The 27,772-nt window shown below is 47.7% G+C and overlaps 1 protein-coding gene across 1 annotated transcript in view; it reads right to left on the reverse strand.

Annotated features, from left to right (window-relative positions):
• IGDCC4 (immunoglobulin superfamily DCC subclass member 4) overlaps positions 1-27,772 on the reverse strand; it is an 88,224-nt gene that overhangs the window by 39,221 nt on the left and 21,231 nt on the right. Inside the window, exons 2-4 of the mRNA XM_030456658.1 lie at positions 18,440-18,769; positions 9,893-10,034; positions 5,076-5,209 (exon numbers count right to left, since the gene is read on the reverse strand). Coding sequence (XP_030312518.1) covers positions 5,076-5,209; positions 9,893-10,034; positions 18,440-18,769 — 606 coding nt within the window. The remainder of the gene's footprint in view (positions 1-5,075; positions 5,210-9,892; positions 10,035-18,439; positions 18,770-27,772) is intronic.

Raw genomic sequence — 27,772 nt, forward strand, 5'->3', positions numbered from 1 at the left:
CATGGCTGGGCTTCTGGGTTGTCAAGGGGAGAGCAGTTCCCTACTTAGCTGCCAGTAAAATGAGAGCAGAGGGCAAAGAAAAGCAGGATGTTAAAATTACAGAGGGAAAAGTGGCAGAGTCTGTGCCCAGGAAAAGAGGCACAAGGAGCTGGGACACAGCAATTGCAGGCTGGCACTGGGATGCTTCCTTCTGCAGAGGTGAAGCATCTCTTGCTGGTGAAGCTCACAATTGAACAGCAAAACACACAGGGGGACTTACCCCACCCCATGTTTTCTCCCTCTGTTCATTTCCATGACCCTTCTGCCTCCCAAAAACACAGCCTTAAGTAGCTCCCTGAGCCCACAAACAGCTGCAGATCTACCTCCCAAACACCACAGGACCCTGCTTCCCCTGCCACATGGGTTCCTGCAACAGGATGAGCACCCCTGACCAGGTGGGACCATTACCCTATTCTGGTTAAAGCTGCCCTGCTCCATCACTAGCAACACACAAGCAGGACCAACACCCAGGGAGGTCAGAGCAGAGAAGCACAGCCACAAATTTGACCTGCCCTGTCCCCAAACTGCATGGTCCCCATGTTCAAAGCTGTGAGGAGAGCACAGCACGTGCCCTCAGGGCTCAGGCTGAGTGCCAAGCCAGCACCCAGCACGGCATTCACACATGCAGGGACTGAAAATCCACTTGTGGTAACAGCACGTCTGTTTCTGCCAGGTGGTGGCCAACTGTGAGTGCTGCTCACTTCATCACCACCTTCCCCTCCATCCCAAAGCTCATCCCATTCAGAAGCTGTGTTCTCCTACAGTCAAGTCTCTTCCAAGTCAAGGAGGCTCAGGGGAGACTGCATCACTCTCTACAACTCCCTGAAAGGAGGTTGGAGCCAGGGTGGGGTAGGGCTCTTCTCCCAAGTAGCTACCAATAGGACAAGAGGGCATGGACTTAAGCCCTGCCAGGGGAGGTTTAGGTTGGATATTAGGAAAAAATTCTTTACAGAGGGTGATCAGGGATTGGAATGGGCTGCCCAGGGAGGTGGTGGATTCTCCATCCCTGGAGGTTTTAATAAGAGACTGAGGTAGCACTCAGTGCCATGGTCTGGGAACCAAGGTGGCAGTGGATTAAGGGTTGGATTTGATGATCTCAGAGGTCCTTTCCAACCCAAATGATTCTGTGATTCCTTTAGAGCAGGAACCACCCAGGCCCCAGCACCCACAGCCAGGTTCTCCCTTGGTACCTGCAAGCCACAAACACCAAAAGAAGAAGAAAAAAAACCATGAAGATATTACAGCTGCCTCCAAGCTCTGTCCCTGTTATCATATTTCATACAAATATTTGGCTGAAAAATGCATTTCCTGGGACACTGCTGCAGCAAACAGCTACAACTGTCAATGTAAACAATGTTCTGCCAACAGTAATCTCAGAGCACCACCTCAATAACTCAGCACTAAATCCCAACTCACGGGAGACAAGCCCAGCCCAGACCCCCACCCTGCAGCACCTACACCCATGGCCCTGATCTCATCTCCCCATTCCTGCATTTATTGGATATAAACAGAGGAATGAATCCTGCCTGTGAGTCCACAGCAGAAACTTCATTGCTGAGAGGTTTTGGTGGTGTTGGGGAAGGCTCTTGCACAACCTGATTCTTGCAGCCCCATCTGAGGCAAAAGTTTTACCGACAGAGAGGAACTGGGAACAAGGAACAGAGGACACAGGAAAGAAAAACCCCATGCATGATAAGGAGAGGAAAAGTGAAGTGACAGGCCAAGTGACCTCCTGAGACTACACAGCACCATGTTCCCCAAGCCTTTCTGCTGCTCTTCTTTGAGAGCCATGCCCTGTGAAGCATGGCAGAGTTTCCATTTGTATGTGAAGGACCTGGGAACACAACCAGGACACTCTTCATGGGATTAACTCTTTATGTCTGAGTTCAGAGTAGGGTTCTGCTTGCAGAAAAAGGAGCTACAAGAAACAAGACACAGCAACACCAAGGCCTGACCCCAAGCAAAGGCAGCAAGCAGAGACACAGTGCCTGGGAAAAGCATCCTGCAGCCAACTCCTAATGTCCTTTTTGGGCATTTTTTTCCATCTGTCCAGGTGAGGGCTGAAGAAACAGAGCTGCCAGATGTGTTCAGTGCTCCTTCCACTGGAGAGCAGTGGAGATCCAAAGGGAAAAAAAAATTAGAAGTCCCATTTTAACAGCAGGCTCTGTTTCAGGGCTGCATGACTCTCTCCTGCTTTCAGCTCTCTTCCCTCCCAGCTCCAAACGCTGCTTCCCCAGGGAACGTCTGGAAATTTGCACCATGAAGTCTGCACAGCTGAAACATCTGCAGCTCTTCCAGCACCAGCAGCTCTCTGCCCTGCCCATGTTGGGCCAGTGTGTGTTCTGCCCCCCAACACACAACACGAGCTGCCCCATGTGATGGGGAAGTCACATCCTCAAGGGAAACAACACTTTTTTGGGGTTTTTAGGCCATGCAAATCTGACAGAAGGGGACTGTGCTAATTGCTGTCTTGACTGGGAAAAGGTCTTTAATAAGGGAGATGGAACAATTCCCAGTCATCATATCAGGAATGATATGAGGGGGAGAGGGGGGGAGGAAAAAGGACAACTGGGCAGAAGAGCTATAGGGAAACGGATTCTTTCGCTATGCACAGCCAGTTCAAATCCAGCCCTGTCTGTCAGGAGCAGAGGCATGAACACGAGATGTTCCCAGGCCTCAGGGCTGGCAACCCCCTGCAAGTGGAAGGGTTTGCATTCATTCTAACCAGCAGAGCCCCAAAATCTGTCAGGAGCACAGACTCAGCCATCAGCACAGAGCACTGCCCAGTGCTGTCACTGGGAACTGGCAAGGAGACACCAGGTCCCATCATACAAACCTCTTCCAGGAACCCTGGCAGTGCAGTGGGGCTGAAAGACTGGTTCCCATCTTACCTCAGCACAAATGACTCTGCCTCTTAGCAGGGAGGGAAAAAGCAGCTGAGTTGCTCCTGCCTGTGGGAACGTAGAAGTTTGGTGCCTAAAATTTCCAAATTAAGCAACTCAGGCAACACAAAGTATCTGTATTGCAGTTCTCTTATTGGGCTTTTCATTGGTGTTGTTTTTTGTTTGTTTTCCGGGGATTATTTGGTTTTTGCTTCATTTGGCTTCACTTTTTACAATTGGCAAAGGATTTCTGCCTGACCAGTACACCCCAACTACTATCAGCTGCTTCTGAACAGGGAGGAAAAAACCTCCTTAAGCCTGTGCAGGCACCCAAACATGTGCCTGTGCTGGTGAGGGACTGAAAAAACCAGGATCAATACCATGCCAGTCACTCATGGAGGAGTTTGCAGCCTGCACGGGTCGCTGCAGTTTCCCATCTGTCTCAGAGATGCTTCTCCCCAATTATAAAAAGCCCCAGAGATTTAACAGGCATGTTTTTCATCACTATCAGCTCAATCTGGTGAAAAAAACCCTCAACCTCACATATTTGTTTTTGCAGCCAGCGGGTGGTGTGGTGCTGCAGAAGTGAGATTTGGGTGAGAACTCCAGGCAGAAATCTGCTGGGGCCGGCTGGTGCTCCAGAAGGAACACTTCCCATTTAACCTCTTCCACTGCCTCCCTCTGCAAAGCAGATTAAAAACTGCAGAATTAGGAATAGAATTATGCAGAACGAGTTATGATGCCAAGGACAGCATCTTCACCTTTGGAGCTTGATCAATATCACTTATCAATGAGGAAGCAGACCCAACCCAGGAGCTGCCTTTGGAGTATGGAACTGCCCCTAGGAAGTGCTCCCTTTGCTGCCTCCCTGCTTCATTAAGCACACAGAGGATCTGGCAGGGGCTGGCAATTAGATACAGAGCGTTCAACCGCTCACAAATTCGCTGCAGATTCCACACAGATTACCTCCCTGACACAATCCATTGATCAGAGGTGCATTCTCAGGCTCCACAGTTAATTACACTCCCTGCTGATGGATGAACAGCAAAGCCATCCCTGTGAAAATACACTGGTAGCAGAATGCCAAGCAATGCAATCCTACACAAAGACAAAAGGGGCTGGGAAGGATTTTTGGAGCTTTCAAGGTTAAAGCTGCCCACAAAACACACTGGGGTCAGCATGAACAGGAGACAGACGGGGCAGGGGAGTACTGTCCTGAGAGAGGGACAGCTCCTGCAGATGCCCTGCCCTGGTGAGCCTCCCCACTGGCAGGATGGGGGTTATACAATGCTGGGGAGGCAGTCAGGCGTGCTGGAATCTAGAGACCCCCACTGAACTTTTGCTCTCAGCTCCATTCTCATGTCCAGACTTGCCCACTGCACTCTTGGTTTACCAAGAAAAATGCACTCAGAGACTGAGGCCCAGATTGGGAGGTGAAGGATAGCTCACACCCAAAGCCTCACTCCAACCATCTGTGTCACCAGAAGAAATCCCAGCTGAAGCTGTTCCCAAATACCACAAAGAGATCTCTGGAGCCCACCCAACAGCTCAGCAAAGACCCAGCAATATGGACACAGGAGGCAAAGTCAGATGTCACTGTGCTTAACCTCCTCCAGACTCTGCTAGGCATCCTGAGGCAGACACAGCCCTGCCAACAACTCCAGCCTCCAGCTACTTCCTTTGCCAAACATCTTCCTCTGCCTTGCCAGCCTCCACTTGCCTCACCATCCAAGACCACTGGAGAGAAGACAGTAACAAAACTGCACTTGCCCAAGGTGGAAGCAGGGTGCCTGAGCTATTCTAAGAGACCCAGAGCAAAAAGGAGTCTAAGGCTGTTAAAACCACCTTCTGTTACAATACACCTACAAAAGAAAAGCCCTGGGCACAGAGAGCACCCAACCCCATTGTTATTGTTGGCTGCCCAGTGCTGGGGCTGGGCAGAGCAGGGAGTCCCAGCACCTCCCAAACCTTACTCCATTTATCAAGTTAACAGAAACCTTTTCTAAAATGCCTCGTCTGCAAGTTTGGGCCAAACCCTGTCATTTGCACCAACAAGAGATATCATCACTGATGTTTCAGCTCAGGTTGGCATCACAGACAAAGGCTCTGTGGCAGATGTGTGCCCAGGTCACCAGGCTCCAGCCCACACCTTACCTTTCAGGACCCTGAGGACTGCGTCGTTGCTGTAGCGTTTCCGGGCAGCGTTGGTGGCCACGCAGTGGTAAGCCCCAGCATCACTCTCCTGCACATCCACGATTTGGAGAACGCCATTTGGAAGAGTTATAAACCTGAGAGACCAAAAGGAAGAGTGTGAGACTGGCTATGCCTTACCTGAGCTGTTCATCAGCTCAGGGCCTTTTTTATCCCTTTCTTTTCTTCTGCAAATATATGACGTGCAGGTCCTGGTAACCACAGCAGAATGAGACTGAGAAACCTCTGAGTAACCCAAGAGGTGGTTCTTAAAAAGCAGCAGGTATAGATCTATCCTTCTCCCTAGAGTCTTCACAACACAGAATCTGCTTTTCAGAGACCAGGCCAGCTGTAGAGTAATAAAACAACTCCACACACACATGGACATTTATACATACAGATCTGGGGATGTCACCAAGTGTCCAAGTGCCTTTGCACACAAGACAGGCAGTTTTACCACCTGCTTTCCACAAAAGATTGATAGCCAGAGAAAAAATATATTCCAAAGTAGTCTGAACATCATCTTTTTCCTGCTGCACCTCAGTTACATGGAGGGACCAACTGATGCACAGCTACCTTCATGGCCCAAAGCCATCAGGACAGAGCCACCTGAAGCTGCACCATTCCTGGGTCGTGTTGGTTGCTTTTGCTCTTCTAAGAGTTTCTATCACAGGGTGACAAAACTCACAGCCAGGCATTCAGTATCCTTTCCTGCATGCCCATGGGGTGCTACTGGGCAGCACTTCCATGGAGTGAAATGGCTACACAGCTCACAACTTGAACACAATCCTTGCTGCATTATACTGAACAAAGCAGATGATTAGCAATTAGCATAAAAGTAGGAGCTGGCTGTCAGCATCTCCATTTTCTGCCTGGATTCCTAGATGGCAGCCTCTTTATTCTTGAATGCAAGGCACAAAGCCTACGTGATCCTTTTTAATTATATATGAGATCCATTTTTAATTGCAAGCCTCTATAAACAGAGCTGCTGAGCTTTGACAGGCAGCTCTGGGTTATCAGTCTTCATTATGAAGAGGACACATTCAAAGGCAATTGCTAAGGGGAGGGACAGCAGCTATTCCACAGAAACAGCACAAAGACAAGTTAAAAGCATCAATGCCAGTCCTTCCATCCACAAAGATCAAAGATAACTACACTCAATAAGTTTAACTGTGGTTCTTGAGGTGCTGAGACAGCTGGAGTGTCAGGAGAACCAAGAGGACTTCAAGAGATCACCCACCCTGTGGTCAAGCCATGGTCACCAGCAGTGTATTTGCCCCTGAAAACATTTATCCTGAATCTCCAGTAATGGAAACACCTCCCCTGCCCCTAACAGTCTGTTCCAGAGACAAATATCTCAGCTACCAGTCTAGTGTCCATCCTGGACCTCAGTGGCTGCAATCTGAGCTCATCACATCTTCCCCTCTTCACAGCTGATGAAGAAACTGAAGAGCTACCAGTGACCATACCATCTCTACTGGCACAATCCCACAGCTTCATGGACATAGATCTGCTGAAGCTTCCCACAAACACAAGGGACCCACATCCCTAAAGTCATGCTCCTGCTCCTTACAAAGACACTTGTCTCAGGATCACACTTCAGAGACTTCAGAGGAGGTGGTACCCAGAAAAGCCCTCATCAGGATGCCTCATCAGGACACAGGAGAATGAAGACAAATATTTGCATCCTCTTAGCTCTGTGGAGGAAAAACCTCCCACTGTGATATTTATTTTTGTCGTGCATCTGCTATACGAGTCTGTAATTAATATCAACACATTTCAAACACTAGGGAAGGCATCTTCCAGCCACAAAAAGACACTTCAGTTATGTATTACAGATACACTGAGGCTGAGAAGGACCTCTGAAAGTTGTCTTTGGTCTCTCCTCTCTTAGAGCAGGGTTTGGTAGACCAGGCTGCTCAGGACCACGCCCATGGCCATGCTCAGCTTCTCCCGAGGGCAGAAAACAACTCACTGGGTTTCTAAGGAGAGCAGAAGGCAAGGGGGAGTGAGGAGTCATAGAGCTCAAGATGGTCCCTTTGGTGAGGCCAGCAGTAGAGAGATCTGCCTAACACAGTACACCCTGCTGGGAAAGCACAACATGGGTGAGCACTGCTCTCCCAGAGAAGCAAGGAAAGAAGTAGGATTTCTCTATCCACAATTTCTCACAAAGCTTCCAGCTCTTCAGGCTCCTGGCAACCCTGAACCAGAAGACCTCAGGCAGCCTGCAAGGGGACTCTGCACCATCCCCAGGCTCTCTGCAAGGAAGCTCTTTGCCTGACATTCAAAGCAGAGGGTGCTAGCTTTTCTTCCACACAATGGGCAGAGCTTTTTGTCTGCCCCCATCACTACAGATTAAGCAGAAAAGAAAAACCAAAGGACAGAAAGACAAAAGCCCTGGCAGAAACAGAAAACCTGGAACCACACCAGTCTCTGGAGATTTACCTTGGACATCTACAGCACCAGGATCTCCCAGGAGACCCCTGTGAACAGGGATGAGCCTGCAGCAGGTTGCTGGTTGAACGGCAGCACACTCAGACCAGGGCCCAACTACCATGGGCACAGACACGGAGCTGCTCTCCTCCCAGAGCAGACTCACACACCAGAGCAGGGGCAGAGAGCACAGAGGAACTGATGGCTTCTCACCTCCTCAGTGGCAATGACATGGGCAGTGCTCCAGAACTGAAATCAAGCACTGCTGCCTTGTGTCCCATCCTTGGGTGCAGAGCAGAGAATATTCCAGCCTTAACAGTCCAATTCCCTCCATTACTTTTCTCCCCAGTCAACTGCTGGCACAACCACCCTTGCAGCCCTTTTTTGAAGGTATATAAAACAGAGTAAAGCATCAGTCCTCAGGACAAGTTAGGAACCTGCAGCTTTATTGCAGATTCAAATCCTTCAAGTCCTACGCTCACATCTCAAGAGCTCCATTCATGAACATGAGCTGTGCTGAGGCACTCCAGACACATGACAGAGTAAATGCTCCCCACAGATAAAACCTTCTCTTAGCCAAAAGGTGGAAAAAAGAATATGATGGCAGAGCAAGTGATCTGTAGGGTGTGTGTTTATGTACAGACCTCCAAAGACCTCCAGTTCTTAGCAAGTATTCATCTTGGCTCTAGAGAAAATAAACAGCAATTTAGTTCCTGGCGTGAAACTCAGCCAGCACCTAAAACAGAGTCAAGATTACACCAAGAGATGTAGCACACACCCCAAAGCAATTGCAATCTAGAGAAAATCTTCAAGCCACCTCTCAGCAGCTGCTGAAGATTTAAGATCATGTTCTTTAAAAGTAATTCAGAGCCAAAATTGCAAAATACTTCTGTGCCTCACACACATAAGGAAGTCAGATTTTTTCCTGAGTTTCAGCAGGGTGGGAAAGGTACTGTGAAAACATCAATAAGCACTTCTCTACCCTTTGGGTTGTCTTAACTATTTTTTAAGGTCAGTCTTCAGTACCTTGAAGTGGAACCACGTGCAAAGGCTGAAGAGTGTGCCCAAAGGCAAGATCAGCATAAAAAAATGAACAAATGAAAAGCAGTATCAGCTTGCCATGACTGTTCTATCCCTCTTAAAATAAATCATAAACACTGACATAGCAGCATTATCTCAAGAGTTGGATCTATAGCCCCAGAGCCTGATTTTGTACATCCACCAAACCTTGCTATTCTGGAAAATGAAATCATTGTCCTGATGCCCACCTATCCACATGATTGCATTTTCAGATGCTCATCTGATGCATGAGCAGGAGGGAGTCCACAATAATCAGAGGCTGGCCTGAGATCTGCTCCTTAGGCATGATGGGGTAAGGATAACAGAGAACTCTGGTTGGCAGCCAACATTTCCTGGAATTCACTGAATTCCTTCGAAAGCCAGTTACATGAAATCCAACAACAACAAGTAGACAACAACAGAAAAAAAAAAAAAGCAAATCCTTCTGAAAAAGCATATTAGCTAAAGCATGATTTAAAAAGCAAGACCTGCAGCCACAGATTTCAGTCTGGCTTTTACAAGGAAAACAATTTTCAGGCTGCCCGTGTTGAAAGCAATCTCTGAGGAAGTAATTTCACAACATCCATCTCATTAAAAAGCTATTGCCCTATGTATGCCACACTTCCCTCTGCAATCCCTTCCTTTTCTTTTTGTTTGGGGTTTGTTTTTTTTATTCTTTTCCTAATTAATTAATTTTCTTCTCATTAGAAAGCTATTGCCCTATCTATGCCACACTTCCTTCTGCAATTTTTTTTTAGTGGTTTTTTTTAGGTTTTTTTTTTTCCTAATTAATTTCCTTCTTATTACAAAGCAACAGCCTCCTATAAACCTTTAGAAGCCACACTTCAGACTCAAGGATGCAAGTGGTTAATTTTACAGAAACAGTCATTGCTGCAAAACTGTTTCTAAACCTTACCCCACCCCTCTTTTCTTCCTCTCCTCTTGGCTTAAGCATCCCTGGGCTGAAAACAGATCCCTTCTGCAGCACAGAAAATGAGTTTTTAAGAACTAAAGGACCATGCAGTCATAGATCCCCTGCAGAAGTGCCATCTACAAACCAGCTAACAGCCAGCTAATGGTTTATCTTCTCCTGCCTGTAACTGACTTCTATAAAGGAAAAGGGGTCATGCTGGAGAACTCTCATCTTTTCCCCCAAAAAAAGAGAATCTGGGGTCTTTCACTAGAGGATGAAAGGCTTTCACTTTCCTAAAGGGCCAGGTTTTGTCCTGCTTTTTGCCTTTTTTTTTTTTTTTCCCCAAGATGACCCAGGAAAGCAAGCAGGGGATCACCTGGGTTCTGCTGGAACAGCTTCGTGGTCCTTCTCCCATGTGATGACGGGGGGGGGCAGTCCTTCAATCCGACACTCAAACCTGGCCATGCCATTTTCCTCCACTGCCTGTGACTCCGGCTGCTGGAAAAAGCGGGATAATGCTGGGGAGAGAAGAAGGGAAAGAAAGTTAACAGTGTTCCTGCTGAGAAATGCAAACCTGCTGTGATGCATGAGTTAAGAGGAAGGCTTTTCTCTCCTAAAGATTCCTCACTTTCCCAGGCCCCTCAGACCCTCAGCAGGACTGACAAGAGCAAGCAAGAGGTTTCCATGTGCAAATTTGCTTCTTGCCTCATTTTCTCTTTGAAGGCAACAGCGTGGACAGGCAAAGAGATGGTTGCAGCAGCTGCTTTCCTAAATTGCTTACTTTTCTGTCCACTTATTCCATTTGGGAAGGACACATAGAAAGAGAAAAAGAGGAGGGGAAATGCCACAACTCTGGGAGACTCTGAGTTTCCTCTTGCCTTGAGCACTCCTGCAGCCACAGGAAATTAAAAGAAGGCAAGAGGGAGAACAAAGCCAGATGTCAAGTCACTTACAGAAAACAACTGCCCGCAGGCTGGCAATGCTGGAGAATCCTGTGAGATCCTCCTTCTCTTCCATAAGGATCAACTTTGCCAGCAGAAACCAATTTCATCTTACTCAAGCAGATGAGATGCAGGCAGGGGGACAAAGCCACCTCATACAAGGAGGAAGATGGATTTCAAACACATCAGGGCACTTGTTTGCTCTCCAAGGCTCATCGCTGTCTATGTGCTTCCCTCTATACTAGAGAGCCTGCTTCAGAGACAACATAGTGATGTTTGTGCTTGCTCTTGGGCAGAACCCTTCCCACTGTTCCCAGGCAGCTGCCTGATCTTCCTCCCCTCCCAGCACACAGCAGAACCCTGCTGATTCCAGCCCAGCAGAAACCCTCCCCCTGGGGCTGTCAGCATCTGTCCCATCAAAAGCATAACTCAAGGCATCTCAGTCACACGGTGGAGTTTTCAATAAGCATGCAGGCTCCTCTATGGGAGCAGAAAGCTTGTATTCTTCTGCACTCCAAGAACTGGGCTCCTGCTTTCAGTAAGTCTGTTAAACTCCCTGTTAAAACCCACCCTGCTGTACAAATTCAGCCAGCAAGGCTCTAACACAAGTGCCAGAAATCCTGAACGTGGCACAAGAAACATAAATTTCAGCCAGAGAACAGGCTTGACTGCTGGGCCAAGCACAACACTGGACTGAGAAGGACTCCATGTGACCTTCTGCTCCTCCAACACAATTGGGTGTTTGTCCCATCACTGTTTCCCAAGAACATCCATCATTGCTTTTGATTTTTTAAGACTCCAAAACTGAAGTTTTCTTTGCACCACACACACACATGCTTTATTGCAATGTTAGCTTGAGAAACTACATCCAGTTTTCAGAACTAAATGCTTTTACATTACCAATTTTAACCTCAGTGTATTCTCAGCTGCCAGTGTTTTTCTTTACATTAAATAGTTATCACATGTTTAAACCAGCTCCTTGATCTCCACAGCAGCTACAGACTGAATTCTCCCACCAGCTGTCCACAAAGTCTACTTTTTTCCAATTCAATACAAACGGCAATGAAAAAAAAAAGTTTTCCTGGAAAATTCTGACAAATTAATATGAAAGGCCCCCAATTCAGTCAACTGCTTTTAGCATTTTCTAATATACAATGCAGACCTAACACAGAGTCATTTCCACAGACTGCAAGATCTTTTAAGCTTGTGTTAATAAAACTTGTTGAACCCAATAGGTTAAAAGAAAATCCATCAAATGCATGTTCAGGATGGCACCATCTAAACAACCTTCTCCTGGCAGCAAATACCCTTAGTGCTCTTTCCTGTTACTCTCTTTTTATCCTACAAGTGTAAACTTGGCAGACTGAAGGCTCATGTACACAGAAATGTCATAAAGGGAGGCAGAAATCCCAAAAAGACAAAATCTGTGGAGAATCTCTGTTCCCTGTGCTTCATGCTGGGTCACCCATCTCTCTCCATTATGAGGTGGGCATCATATAAACTGATACAGTGAGGTCCCAAAATTTACAGCAGTTTTAGAGCAGTATCCAGAGCCAAGGGGCACAAGGTGTGCAAGAACAGAAGTGCCACTGTCACCAGCAGCAGTGAAATGGCTCTGTAAATCCCAGCAGGCAGCTCCCCACGCTCCTTGCTCTCCCTCACAGCTGCACAACTGTATATTTTGTACAGTTTGGTAGGAGCTGTAGGATGTTTAGAGAGCCAGGTTTACTTCTCTGCACATTTTGGCATGAAGTGCAAAGGTGTACAAAAGGTGACAGTGCCTCCTGGGCTCCCTAGGGTTACTCAGCCAAAGCAAAGAGCTATTTCTTCCCATCACCTGCCAGACCTGTGTCTGCAAGCTTGAAATTCCCTGCTGAGAACCAGATCCCTCCCTTCACCTCCACCCAGCCCCATCTGCCTGCTGTGCCGGGCTCTGGAACAGCTCTTCAAAAGCCAAGAGCCAGAAAATGCACCCGTGACAGATTTCTCATTAGGATGTGGAGGAGCATGACTGAACAGCCACCCTGATCAGGGAGAGCAGCGTCCCTCCCGCTCCCAGCAGCAGGCAGGAACAGCCCAGCTTCCCAGCAGAGCCAGCCAGCTCAGACATCTTCCTTTTACAGGATCAGGAGAGGGAATCGCTGAGGCCTGGCGGGGGAAATAAAAGTCTCTGCAAGCTTTAAACAGCTTGAAGCCTTTCCAGTGAAGGAGAGAACAGGGAACACCAACAGGGACCTTTTGCAAACAGAAAGCAACACCACAACATGGTAGGAATAATCAGGTTTCTTGGGTGCAGAACCAAACAAGAACCCTGGATCTCAGCACTGATGAGGCTCAGAGACAGACTTTGTGGCCAAGCCCATTGCTGCTCCACAAACATCATCTTGGGTCCAAGAGTGCAGCATGCAGTGTTCCCATTGCTTGATCCATCTTCTCTCATCCCAAGGGGTACCATGGTGGAGTGGAGATGGCAGAACATGTTCAGCCCCTAGAGAGGGCCCAGCCTAGGCTCAGAACTGTGCTGCAAAGAGCTGGCACTAGAGGAAGAAGAGAATCAGCCAGAAGAGGACAGGAAAGCAGGTCCTGCTACTCTGACACACCACACAGCCTTGCATGCAGGGCACTGGGAGAGCAAGGCAGCACCCAACACGCTGGGGCCATGGGGATCCTCAGGAAGGGCTGCTCTCCTCCCAGAAACATGTTCTGATGGAATGGGTAACTGCAGAAGTGCTGCAAGGGAAGAGGTTTTCATGCAGGGAGGAAAGGAAAGAAGATGCTTATGAGGAAAAGGGAAACAGATACTCGACATTATTTTCAACTCCTTGGCTCAGGTTTAGCTTGCAAAGCCATCACCAGCCACAAAACACCTCCCAGCCCTGTTGCACTGATTACCCTGAACACCTTAATAGGCCACTCAGTAAAAATTACCCACTGCAGGTGAGGAGGTGAAGAACATTACACGGAATTACCCTCAGCAACATGCCAAAGCAGCAGGCTCCAGAGTGCAGCTCCCTCCCTGCCCACACCTTCATCCCAGCTGGAGCCAAGCACCGTGTGCCAAGGCTTTTAGCCCTGGGGTGAGTGCAGGATGGTGAGAAAACCAGCACCCTTCCCCCTCTCCCAGCAGCCTGATCCATGCGGGAGGCTGTGAGCTTGGACAGACTGCCAGCCAGCAACACTACACCCCAGGCAGAAAATGCAGCCTATGCCAGGAATTCAGCCTCCTGAAACGGGCTTGCTGCTCCCTCCCTCCCACAGCGCTTTGCCCCCCGACTCTCCGTGTCCTCCTCCCTTTCCTTTTACAACTATTAGTAGGTATTTCTATGGTGGGGACAACTTCAGCCTCCATTGAGTTCACTCACACAGCCCAGACAATCTGTCTCTGCAGGGCTCACCTCTGAACAGGCTGGGGGGGGGGGGTGGATGGGAGGGAAACTCGCTCAAAAAGCCATGGAAATGATTTTGGAACATTTGCCAGAGATTTGCAGCGTGATAGTGGCAGAGCCAGAACTGTGCTGGGTCTGAAGGGCTGGGTGTCCCATCCAGGGCTTCCTCCTGCCTCTTCACAGACACCACCTCTTGAAACAACATCTGAAAGTCTCCTCTCAGGATGGTCCAGAGCCTGTGTGATCATCTGTCCAGCCTGGCCTAGAGCCACCAGCCCTCACTCACCTGTCTACCTAACCCACAAAACAAACAGCATAAAATAAATCCTTAAAATAAGAGTAAAACCCAGCTTGCCTTCCCTTGAGGCTCAGATACAGAAACCTTCTCCTTGTGGTGAGGGGATCATGAGAGGTTGTGTGTGCTGATCCCTGCTGTGGTCTGTCCCTCTAGGAGCCCCAGCACTCCCACCCTGCCCTGTGCTGGCTGCCAGCAGCCAGGCAAGGCAGTCCCATTCCCTCCAGGCACAGCAAAACGTCTTCATCTGACAGCCACAATTACTGTAATTTTCTAGAACCTCCCTCGCACAAAATGTTTAAGCTAAATTAACAGCTTTAACAAATCATCACAAACGTAGTTATTAACGGGTAGAAAGCTACACCTTCCCACAACTAAAATAACGCCCCTGGTTTTTCCACATGGGAGCACACAGGGCTGGGAGAAACCCACAAAACTAATTCCTCACCTCGGTGGGCTCACCCCAAGAGCCATCACAGACTCCATCCTCCTCCTTTGCCACCACAACCACCAGGTATGGATGGCCAACCAGGGATGGATCCTCAGCCTGGGGAAAGAAGCACCCTGAGGGTCGAAAGCCCAAGCTGACAGCATGGAGAATGTATCCCACCTGCTGAGCAGGTTTTGTTCTGCTGCCCCAAACTGATCAGCAGTGCCCAGGGCAATCAGCACCCAGAGCAACTCCATCTGCACACCAACAGCCATGGATAGACCATGGTGTTCAGTGGCAGAGATTTTATAAAAAAAAAAAGGCCTTTACAATCCTCACGTGCACCAGCTGGATGTTAACATAGCAAGTGCTTCTGCCCAACCCACAGAACAAATCCAAGGGAGAGATGCATTTCATTAATCAGTTCCTGTGCTGCTCTCCATTCAGAAATGAATATGTTATGTCAGGTGCCTGGGTGTGCTGCAAGGCACACACAGATGGTAATAAAAAGAGAGATGTGAGTATGGACAAGCAGGGGGTTCACGTGAAATTCCCTGGTTCTGGGAGAACCCATGAGATGGAGAGACAGGTCACCTAGGTACATTCCTCTGGAAAAATCCAGGGGGAGGGAAGGGCAATTTAGATCAGTCTCCTGGTTTTGAGATGTCTCCACTGTTCTCACGTGTGTGACACCAAGCAATAAAACCAATTCTGTAACAGAGGCACAAAGCACTGACACCAGGTAAGAGGCACAGTGCAAAATCCAACACAAGGCACCCTTAAAAGAGAGTATTTCCTACCTGAGGGTGGCTGGGATTGGGGCAGGCAAAGCTGAATAAATCCTCCTGGATTCATGAGGCCTTTTCTACCTCAGGTCTCCCACCTCCCAAACACAACATCTAACTCCACCTTCACAGCCCTCAGGGGTCCCTTCACTTAATGAAAGACTGGAACCAGCTATTTATCTGGCACGACAAATCACTGAAAGCAGGGAAGAGGAGGGGTGGGTGACCAGCAATCCATGGGTTTAGCTGCATGCTAAACACTTTCTGAGCAGAAGAGGAGGACACATTGCAAAGGTCAAAGATTTTCCCCTGGATCTGGCAAAAGCTTTACCTGCTGTCTAAAGTGCTGATTTCTACAGCAGTGCTCACAGAGGGAGGCATGTGCTTGGCCAAGCCTGGACCACCCTGCATGGGGTACCAGAGGTTAAATACATCATGGAGTAAAGTGGATGTCAGGAGACCAAATCTGCATCTTCACCTACCACAGCTCTGAGCAAGAGCAAAAGCACCTTGGCTCCAATGGTGTGCTGTGCAGCTGTACTCACCAACATGTGCAGAAGTCACTGTACTAGAGAGAAGTGTTACTGTGTTTGCATTCCTTCTAACCTCAGTTGTTTGGTAGGTCAAGGAACCATTTACTGGTAGTCACACACTTAAAGCAGCTCCAGGAGCCATTCCTGAATACAAAGGATTTTATTCTTCAACAGCTACGCAGATTCAGCAGTTCAGATCCTGGAGTGTTCTCAGAGACTGAAAGGAAAAACAGCCTGAAGAGCCCTTTCTCTCATCTCTTCCATTATAAAGAGATATTCACCTCACAAGACAGTCTGCACACTGCAGAGTGGAACTGCAGACTCTGTCATGTAGACAGCCATCTGCCCCAGCCTCTGCACTGCTCTTTCTTGTCTGGAGTTTCCCCTGGAGGTCAGAGATGGGCACCATGCTAGGATGGGGTAAATCCTGCCTGCAGGAACATCTGAGCAGACCCAGTGACACCCATGGCATTCACCAGCTGCTGAGGGAGCTACAGCTGCTCAGCTCTGCCCTCCTCTTACCACTTCTTGCTCAGCATTAAACCCCCCAAGTCCCTTCCGCACTCATCATCAAACTGCACTGAATGTTCACCAGGAAGTCCAGAAGACACCAGCAGTAGCCTTGGAGGGACCTGAGCTGATGTGCATGGCCAAATCCACTTTGTGACACCGAGAGCACAATCCTAATGCCTCCTACTCTTCAGGAGGACCTCCTCCCTATACCTTGCCAGTAGAATTTGCTCTCATTTCCTTACAAAAGAGATTTTCCATGTCCTTACAAGACCACCCTCTCACAGCAGAGACAGGCTGGAAAGAACAGGGACTGCAGGACAGAGTAACCTTCAGATTAGCAAAAAAGGCATCACAAAAAGTTGCCCTTTCTTCCCGCTTCTGCTCAAACTCCTTTTGCAGCTCTGACACTGCCAACACCACTCAAATGCACCATGAGAAACTCAAGAAGAAGAACAGCCCAACAATCTGCATTGGAGAGGAGAGCAGAGGCAGCCATGGGAGCCAGGAGCTCTGTGTCTCACCCAGCCATGGGAGCCTGGCAAGGTTTGTGAGACACACAAAGAGAGGATGGCAGAAGGCAGCCTGGGAGCACCAGTCCAATGCCAAGCTCTAGTTTGGTCTCTGTGGGAGGGGAGGATCTCATTGTAGGCATTTCAGACTATGCCCATGCACAGAGGTTTCCTCATTCAGAAGCCCAGAGCACATCAATCACTCTCTCTGCATGATGTGGTGGAAAGCAGGGTGCTGGAACATCTTTCCATGCTGGGATATGTTCACTGGCACCAAAGCATTGTAAAACTGTTTTGGCTTACCTGCTTTCTTCTCACACCTGAAATCAGCAGCACTGTGCTTTGAGAGCATGTTTGGGAACTGACATCTGTCCCTGCTGGGACCCTGGTACATCCCTTGGCTCTACCAGGCACACAGAGAGCCTCAGCACTCTTCCTCACCACCCTCACCAGCCTGGGCTCTCATCAGAGAAGTCACTTCACCAATGATCAAACTCCTGCTCTTTCACTACTCCCTCTGCTAAAAGCCCAGCTAAGCTTTCACAAACAAAAGCCACTGGAAAGGGAGACATCCAACATCCTGTCCATCAGGACCTCACAGCACAGAAGATGAAAGTTCCCAAGGCCTCCCTTGGTGCATCAGTTCCCAGTTATGTTCACAGTCTTCATCATTTTCACAGGGCCATATTCAGAAACACTAAAGTCACCAGAAGTCACAACTGGGGAGAGCAGAGAAGCCTGGTATGATTGAAGCAAGCTACTGAGAGCAAGGACAAAGGGGAACTTGGACCACCTGAGCACAGCCTGGCTTGTTTCCAGTGCTTATTGCTGTTCAACCACCATCCACATCCACCTGACTGTCTCTCAGACTCTTTTTACCAGTGTATCCATAATCTTCACTTAATGTAGACCCTGATCTGGACAGTGACAGGCCACCCACTGTCACCTCTGGGCTGTGGATAGCATGAAGAGCACGAAGAGCCAGTCCTTCCAGCTGTCCCCACACAAGTAACATTCCTGCACACACCGTCCAGAGGGGACTCCAGCAGGTGAAAGGCAATGGGTGCTTTCTCCCACTCACTTTCCCATCACCCAGCCCCTCAGCATCAGTCAGTGCTCAAAGATTTAGGGCAGTGCTCCTTATCTATGTCACATCATCATCAGCCTTGACCAGGAGAGCCAGAGCTGTCAAAGCCAGACCCCCACAGCCTCCTCTCCAGGCAGAGGATGCTACACTCAGGGCTGTGAAGTGTTGAATTCTCTGCAGAAAATATCCACTTTTGGGAGAGTGACAAGGGTCCTGTTTTTAATTCATGACTGATGGCACTGACCTGGGAAAGTTTCACAGGATGTTAACAGAATGACACCACTGCTTATTTGTGGACTATCCCAAGTCCCACCTACGTGTCATCAACAAAATTTCACTTCATAGACACTGTATCTCAAACTCTCTGGGAGGCAGATGGTGGGTATAAACACCAGGAGGGAAAAAATAGAAAAGGAGCAAAAAAAACCACAACCCAACACTTACTTGAAAATCTGACTGCAGCCGTTTGACTGGTGACAGCCCCTAGGGAGCTGTGAGACACACAGGAGTAATTACCCTCAGCATCAACCTTCTCTGGATATTTACTGTCCTTTCCCACAGCCTGGGATGAGATGAAGAGTGAACCATTCGGAAGCACGTGGAGATGTTCCTGCTCCACTAATGGAAACCCATTCTTCTTCCATGTGATATTGGTCACCTGCTCAACAGGGGCCAGGTTACAGTCCAAAACCACGACTTGGTTTGGCTCCAGGATCACCTTTGCAGGACCAGCACTACAGCTCAGCTCCAGAGAATCCCCTTCCAACAGCCTTCCTGCAAAGGAGAGACAGGGTTGCAGTGAGGGTGCTTTGCTTGGTTAAACACATCCCAGTTTTACAGTGAAGGAAGCACAGCATTCCATGAGAGTGCTTGGAGATAACCAGTGTATCAGGAGACTCATTTCAAAGGAATAAAAGAATGGCTAAAAATGCGACCTGCTGCCTCTGAGTATTTTAACCCACAAAACTGATATCAGAATGAGAATGGACGGATGCATTTTCCCCACTAGGAAAGGATATTCCAGCTGCAAACTGACAATCACATCATGTCTTACCCAGAACACGCCCTTAGGCAACCTGCCTGCTGCAGGCAGAGGCCAGAGCAGTGACCAGCGTGGAGCTAAGGTCTTGGGTCTGGCCTGTTTCCAAACCCATATGCTCATTGGAGAGCTCCACCTCCAAAACAAGGCTCAGCATTTCCTAAAAGAATATTGGCATTAATAAAATGCATTTGCTGTTAGAGTTCTCCAGAGACACTAAGTCAATGTTAGCTGGCAGTGCTGCTTCCACACACCAGCAATTTCAATCTCTGCTGTGCTCCAACCATCACCATCCACTCTTTTTATGGCTCTGTTCCAAATTATTTTGTCACTGCTCCAATCAGAAATGTTTCCTGCCTCTATAACAAGTTTATCAACACTGGATATGAACCACATGGCTCTCTGCCCGTCTCCTATCGCAGAAGGCTACAGATTAATTTTATAGGAATTCAAACACCCTATTAAACCTGCTACTACCTACTGCTGATAAAAGGGCTACATTTAAAAAAAGAGTGTGTGTTAAGCATGCAATTAGGGGCAATGACACACAGAATTACACAGGCAGGGAGATGGAATCATTTCAAGGCGTGTGCTGGGAACTGCAGGTGCCCCTGAAAGGTAGGGCCTGAAGCCTTGGGCAACCTGGTTTAGTGGGAGCTGTCCCTGCCCATGCAGGGGGGTTGGATCTTGATGATTTTTAACATCTCTCCCAATTCAAACCATTCTATGAGTCTAGGATTCTATGCAGAGCTTATTTCAAAAGATACTGAAACTTTGTTGGCCAAGGTCTTAATCCTCTGCCTTTCCTTACATTTGTTGCTTTTAAAACCACAAGCAGAAACTGAGGAGACACGGAATTAACCCAGGTCACAGCACCCTGTTAGCTGGTGACCCTCCTTCAACAGCAGGCAGTGGGGCTGGGTGGGAACAGCCCATGGAATCAGCTGGCTCTGCATGCTGGGTGTCCCATGTGTCCCCTGCCACCACACCAGGCTGTCCCCCCGCCTCCCTGTTCTTCACAGGCTCGTGCTCCATGCCAGCCCCTCACTTGGGGAAACAGCCTGTTTATCTGTCCTATTTTCTATTTTCTTCAGACAGCAATTAAAGTGCCATTTTGCTGAAAACACTCCTCCTCTTCTAAAGGTGAAGTGCGAGGGGCCGGCTGGCTGGCTGAGGCAGCCAGGAATAGAGCAGAGATCTGCAGCACAGCTTCCCACGCCAGCACAGGGCAGCAAGAAGCAATTACCAGCCTCTCAAACTTCAGTCCTTTAACAATCAAACCACTTGCAGTGGAGCAAGAAAAGAAAGCTCCATCCTTTCCATCACAGCAGAAGGATTTGCTTTTTTAAAAACCTGTGATGATGTTTCTATGCCCCTAAATATCGCCTGGTTCTTCTCTCCAAAGTCAAAACCTACATGGATCCAAGCTTCTGCTTGGCAGGTTAGAGGAAAAAAAAAACCAAACCCCAAAAAAAAAGCCACTTGCAAAACTCATCTCCAGACCACAGAGCTTACCCACACCAAGCCTGACAGCCTGGTTCAGGGCTCTCTCTGCTACACCATAAGAGAAGAAATGACCACTGGAGGAAACCCATTTAAAACTGGATCTCACAGGTGCCTGTTCTGCCACAGCTCCCCAAGGAACATAGGAACCCCAGGAAAGGATCCTCCACAAGTAACCAGACTGGTGTGTTTTTACCACTAATATTTAGTGCACTTGCTGAGCTGGTTATGACACCACCACCTCACTGGATACTGGCAGGAGAAAGTTGCCTTCTTTCATGCCTTCAGACCAGTAAACACACAATTGTACAGCATCTTTAAAGAGCAACAGTCACACCTTTCCTGGAAACCTGTTCCAACCACATAATCCACCCTGCAACAGCAGAAACCATTTACAAGCAAGCAACCTCTAGGGTATCAATGTTCCTACTTGCAAGAGCCTCCTGCATCCCCAAGAGAGGCAGGCTCCATGCAATGGTGAGAGCTCAGCCCCCTGCCCTTTATTCCAGGAGCACCAAAAATGTTTCTAGACCAAAGAAGCCAAGTAAAATCCCTCAGAGATATACTCACAACCCTCAGGGTTCAAACTGAACTCTTGGCAGAAGAATGTGACAAGGCCAAACACATGTGACAACCTATTGCTATCTGTCATTTAACAGGGAGCCTGGGGAGGCTTCCAGCTGGGCAAACAAACCCCTGAGCTACCACCAGGCTGCTCTGGTAGGTAAGCATAGACCTGACCCAAATTAGCCAGCCCTTTGGCCCCCAAACACTGCAAGTTTTTGGGGACAGCCCTTTGCAGAAGGGCCCCCTGCTCTTGTCCTAAGCTATTCAAAGAACTGTATAAACACTCTCAGGAAAAAATACCTTCCAGGCTCTGGAAATGTAGGAGGAGGTCTGGTTCAAAACATGGCACTAAATTAACAAGCCTGACAATGAGATAAAAGCTCCTTCAAGGGAAAGGATCAGAAGAGAGTAAAATTACTCCAAGTGAGATCAAAGACAAACGAAATCAGGAATGTTAAGTGCTTACAGAAGCTGCTGACTACTTCCAACCTCCATTCTTCATTACAGAGCAACAGAAATGGGTATGACCCTGCTTAAACACACAGCATACAGCCTCCCTCTCCCCTTCATCTTCTTACCAGCTGGAGGTGATGCTGTGATGAAGGCAGTGACAAGTCCCCAAAGCAGCCACTTGCCTCACAGAGCAATGACAGCCACTCCAAAGGCCACAGACTGTGACACACAGGTGAGCTTCCACACAGAAAGCCTTTCCACTCATCAACTCAAGGCAGGTGTTCTACCTACAGATCTGTGCTTTGGAGCTGAAGAGCTTTTTGTCTTTGACTCCTTCCTTTGCAGCCCATCAGAACTGGAAGTTTTCAGCTCTCTGAACTGAGGCCAGGGAACTCTGGACAGCCTTGCTCTAGTGAGCAACATCACATATCCACCCACGGGAGGCTTTCACACAAACACAAGCACACAAACTTACCTGTTTACCAGCTACCCAGAAACAACTCAACACAACTGAGAACATCTCAAAATACTTTTGTGGGAGAAAAGAAGGCAAGAGCAGGGTGGTTGGTTGCAAGAAGTGAGAAACAGGACAGTCTGTGCCCATCCAGTCCCAGGTAACCAGCAGAGATCACACAAAACTCTACTAAGCCCTGCAAACTGCAGAGCTATTCCAAGCAGAGTGGCTTCAAGAACATAAATGTGTGTGCAAAGACACACTTACATGTAGTATATACCACACATATAGGTCTATACCCATACACAAAATTCTGGGGGAATGCAGAGAGATTCAAACACAGAGCATGCCCTGAAATGGAAGATCTTTGATGCAGCAAGTTAAAAGCACAGTGTTCCATTAAAACTGTATTTTCTGACCCAAACTCTACAGAGTTATTCTCTCCCATGTTGCTAATCCCTGTGCTACATCATGCACAAAAACAGCCTAGGACAATGTATGTTCTTTTCCTGCCATCTCTTTCCTTGCTTCCATCAGCCAGCCAGCCACCTTCAGTGTTCAGGCCCAGTGAAGCAAATGAAAAAGTCTCCTGTTGAGTGGCATAAACCCCAGGGTGTTTTGGATGAAGACAGGCTGTAAAATCTTCAAGGCACAAAGCTGTCCTCTGTCCTCCATGGGAGCACAGCCCCTGGCAGCAGCAGGATTGATTCCAGATCCAAAGCAGGCATCTGAAAATCCACAGTAAACCAGCCAACATCTCCCTTTCCCAAATCTCATGTCTCAATGTACAGCCAAAAACCTCTCCTGTGATCTCTCCCCGACATAAAATGGAAGCAGCAACAGCACAACTTACCACTGAGTGAAGGAGAAAAAAGCATCAGTTCTCTTGTTTTCATAATTTCAAAACTATAAATAACCAGGCAAAGTGTGAGCTAGCAACACAGCCAGGCTTGACAGATGCCTGGTAATGCAATTACTTGGTCAGAGGTAAGACCCTCAGAGCTGTGTTTTCACATCTCCAACATGCAACACTCCAAGCCCACAGATTTGTTGGGAGATTGCACTCTACAGCTGAGAACAGCACCAAACCCCATAGGTGCCTCCCTATCTATAGGGTTATTTCCCTTCCCTAGGATTTAACCACTTAAGTTGAGGAGGAAAGATTGAGACAAGGGAGATGCTTCTGCTGGTGAAATTTTGGCTATCAGCAGTAAGCATGTCCTTGAGCTCTGTTACACAGCATGAACAAATAAAAGGTTACTGTTCAACAGGAGACAAATGGCTTTGTTCAGAGTTGTTATAGTAATGACTTTAAAACCAAAACAGAGAGGCATAAACCAAAAGGCACACACTTCTGAGTAAGCCACCAGCACATCTACGATTTCTTCTGCTCTGCATATAGCGCCTAGTACAAGTGGGATGAGCAATCCCTGAGTAAGGTCTGTGAATAAGCTCCCTGTAGCTCCACATCACCCTGTGGACACCAAGGGGGTGTCCTGCAGATGTGTGTGTGTCCCAGCCCCAAATGCAGCACTGCCATAAGCTGGGCAGATAAACCCAACCAAGTCATGCAGCACAGCTCAGGCTCTTCTCTGGCTGGGGTGAGGACAGCCCCAACACAGCCACAAGCTTGTCACCAACAAAGACACCACCCAAAGGGATTGGATTGTCCCAAAGGCAGACAGAAAGGGATTATGTGAGGGAAATGTGCTCCTCTCTCTTCAACAAACTAATTCAGCTAAGAGAAGATGGATTTAGGCACCTGCATCATCCCAGGGCAGGATCATTCCTACAAACACTCAAGGCCAGCAATTACAAGACTTAGTCAAGGCAGGAGAAGTCCATCTTAGCTGAGTGAGGCCCCAGGATCACCTCAAGGAGGGGACCTGGCCCAAAGCACCTAAACCACCAAGAGCTTCCAGTGCCTTCATGCAAACACCCTCAAACACTTCCAGCCCAAAACAAATAAAGTTGCACCACGCCAGACAGGACCCATTACAGCACAGGCCTTGGGAGATTAATACTTCACAGAGAGCAAAGTACAAGGGTTTTCTAATCTGACACACTTCCAGAGCTGACATCACTTCTAGTTCTTGGCAGCCAGAGATTTTCCTGGGGAGCTGCTGTTGTGCTGCAGGTCCCACAGCCTGGAGCCCAGCCAGAGTGTTTCCTGTTCCACACACATCTGGCACTTTGGAACTGGTTTGTGCACCTTGCAGAGCTCCAGCCAAAGAAAACCTCCCCGGGAGCAAGGCAAGCAGCTCAAAGGAGGAGAGCAAAGAGCTCGGCCATCGTGTGTGTTCTGTGGGATATCAGACAGCAAAGAGGAAAGGGCTCCTCTCTCCCCTCCACGCCCCACAGGAGGTGGCAGGAATTCAAACTGCAGCTGAGGCTCTGCTCTGTCGCCTGTCTTAATTTATGTATTTATTTTGGATGCTGAACGCGCAGAACTCAACAGCACAATTAATCTCATTTAATCAAGAGTGAACAGCACTGAAGAAAAAACTTGAGTTACTACTTCCAAAGGGTTTTCCTACCTCTCAGCAAGCCAACTACTGTGCCATTGTTCTGCTCAATGTAACCTTCTGCCGATGCTCTTCAGACACTCTTAGAGCTGCAGAAAATCTTTACGTTCTCATTGTCTAATTCAAAGAGGGACTATACTTCAGTGTGTCCCCATTAAAGCAACACAAAGCCCTCTTTCTTCTTGGAAACTTTATGCATTGACAATTAAAAGTCAATAGCTCCGTCTCAGCCTGTTTTTAGGGCAACTGCACTTGGCAAGTGGTGACCCAGAAAGAAATCTGGACAGAGGTCTCTGACAAAGTCTGCGTTCTGGGTGCTCAGCAACGTCAGCCCTGAAAGCAGAACCAGAGGAGCTCTGGGATCAGAACATCCAATTCACATGATCTCCAAAGAACAAGAGGCTGAAAGAGGAGCTGAGCACCCACATCTCCTTGTGTACCAGATCTTCAGCCTCTCCATGGCACAATAAACCAGAAAACATTCTTCTGCTCAGCCATCATGAGGCCCATGAGACAAAAGGGTCAAGATCCCAACATTCCCTTCCCAGTTACCAGATGTTACTGGAACTTTCCACCCTGTTATGGCAACAGCTAAGAATGAGGGAGTTACACCTTCAGCCTCTATTTAGTCTCTCTGCAACAGAAGGCTCCTAAAACTACCTCCAGGGTTGCTGGAAAGACCACTTGATTAACACTTAATATTCACACACATCAGAGTGGTTCCAGTACTGAGCAGCACTCACCAGTGGGAAATAGACCTTGTCCTAATCCTGCATCTATGCAAGCTGGATGGCTTATTAAATAATGCAGCATCTCCCACTGCTGCAGGAATATTTATCCAGCTGGCAACAAGGGATTCTCAGATCATCCCTTGTCAGTAAGCAGATCTCAGCCTTTCATGAGCAGCTGGATGCTGGACCAGCACTGTGTACAGCAAGAGACTGCACTCAGACTGTCACACTGTCCCTGCATCAAGGGGTAAGTGTACAATCCCATGCCAGGAACTGTGGGAAGATCACAGTCCAAATACTCTTCTGGACAAAGCATCACATGGGAGCAAACATTGAACCCTGCCAACTGCATCTGCACAAGCAGGAGAGCTGTGCAGCCCTGGCAAGGTCAAAAGGGAGCCCAGTTACTGCAACATGAGCAGTGGAACTTGCCAACACAAAAATACCCTCTTCCTACAGCTCTGCTTCACTTAATTATAAAGATCTTTGAATCCCACAAATCTTTATGAGGCTTTGTGGCTTTGGAACATTGATCCAAGCCATTCACTTCATAGTGGCCTGTTATTATATTTTCATATGCATACAAAGCCCTTCCATTTAAAAGTTAAATTAATCATAATTTATTGATTTGTTGTAGCATGCTCCAAATGCAGCTCTCCCTGAAGAATGATGCTGGGCAAAAGCTGCTTGCCTTTGTTCTGTTCAAACCCCTAGTTAAAAGTAAGAGATCAGAAGGGATGGTGTGAAAGAAACATTACCTAAAACATGTGCAACACCACGTTGCTGTTTAAGAGGCCAGACCTGAAAAGCTTGATGTTATCTAAAGCTGTAATTAAGGTAAATAGGCTAATGACTAGATTCACTTAGATACAAGCACAGGCTGCAAAAGCCCTGGGTAAGTGAATATCTTTGCTTGTAAATATAACATCAAGGAAATAAAACAGTTGAAAAGGTCTCCATCTAAGTTTGAAGACAATTCTGAAGGCAACTGCAGCTGCTCATTTCAGCCACCCAAGGCCATCAGAGCCACCAAGACATGGCTGATGGAACCCTGGAGACTCCAGCCCAGAAAATATCACCTATTTCTAGGAAGGACTAAATGCTCCCAATGCTACTGTACAAGCAGAGAGTTTGCCAAAGCGTTTGATCTGGTACATACAGATGATGCCTACCAGATAGAGGTAAAGACAGAACCAGCTCTCCAGACTGAGTTCAGTTTCACTGAGATGTCTGTTACTCTGATGTATCCCCTGCAAACAGATGGCCCAGAAAGATGAAACAAATCGATAGCAGTAATAATTTATTCATCATGTTGAATTGTCAATGGCAATTGTAATGGGAAAGTGCTTGACTCTTTCACGAAGGTCAAGCCCTTGTGTTTTCTCCTCTCTGACCTCAGAAAGGCTTCTGAAATGGCAGCTGAAGTCTAGAGCAGGCCAAAACCTAGATTTTTTAAGCTTGGCCTTTTTCACAGCTGCTCCCCAGGGTGCCTCACACTCCTGAGAGCAGCACAGGGAGAGCTGTCCCTGTGTACAGTAACATCAGCAACAACTTCCCTTGCATTGAAAGATGCTTAAAGTGCCAAAGTGAGTTAAACACTCACATCACTGAGAATCTCCTCACAGTCTCCCACACTGCCCAACCTAGGTAGGTCTGAGCTGTTTTTGTCCCTTCCATGCCTTGCTCCATGCCAGGCACAAGGGACACCCAACTTCAGGCTCTGCTCTATAAACATCTCCAAGGAAGCCTCCATCTCCTAGCTGTCACCTTTACCTTCTTATAAAACCAAGGATGAACAGCCAAGATGACCTCTGCAGAAGCTGCTGCAAGCAAGGGATGCACGGGGAACTCAGGAGAGAGCCTGGGGTTTGGACTCATAAATTTACAGTGTAGAGGCATATTAAAATTACAAGCTTGAACAAGCACACTGGAACAATAACACATCAGAGTCCTGTAATTGGGCCCTGAAATATACTTAGTGAAAAATACAGACCAGCTGCAATGTTGGAAATGCTCCTAATGCAATCCAAGGTAATTATTGGTAACAGACCATCAAACAAGTGCATTAATATGCTCTGATCACAGAAAGAATCAGATGGACAGTCTGGCACAGCAGCTTGTACCTGCAAATTATGTAAATGATTTGAAAGAGCAAAGCCCCAAAGCCCTAGAAACACTAACTCTAATGAAAGTTATTAAATGCTATTTTTGTTATCTGCTGGTGTTAACATTGGAAGGCCCATTTGTCACAGTGACTGCAGTTTTGCTGCTGAGCAGCAGACTGAGCTGAATAACCCTGATATTTGCCATTTTAAAGAACCTCATCTCACTAAAGTGACTGCCTCACATTTGCAGGATTTCACAGGCAACACTTAAAGTCAAAACTACTTCCTGCACTTTTCACTGATGTTGGGAAGGAAACCCAGTTTGGCTTTTGTTAGATGCAGTTCTTGATTTCATTTCATGCACCACACACACACATTTGATCTGCAAACAACACAGGAG

The sequence above is a fragment of the Calypte anna genome, chromosome 10, assembly GCF_003957555.1.
Source record: "Calypte anna isolate BGI_N300 chromosome 10, bCalAnn1_v1.p, whole genome shotgun sequence".
In the NCBI taxonomy this organism is placed as follows: domain Eukaryota; kingdom Metazoa; phylum Chordata; class Aves; order Apodiformes; family Trochilidae; genus Calypte; species Calypte anna.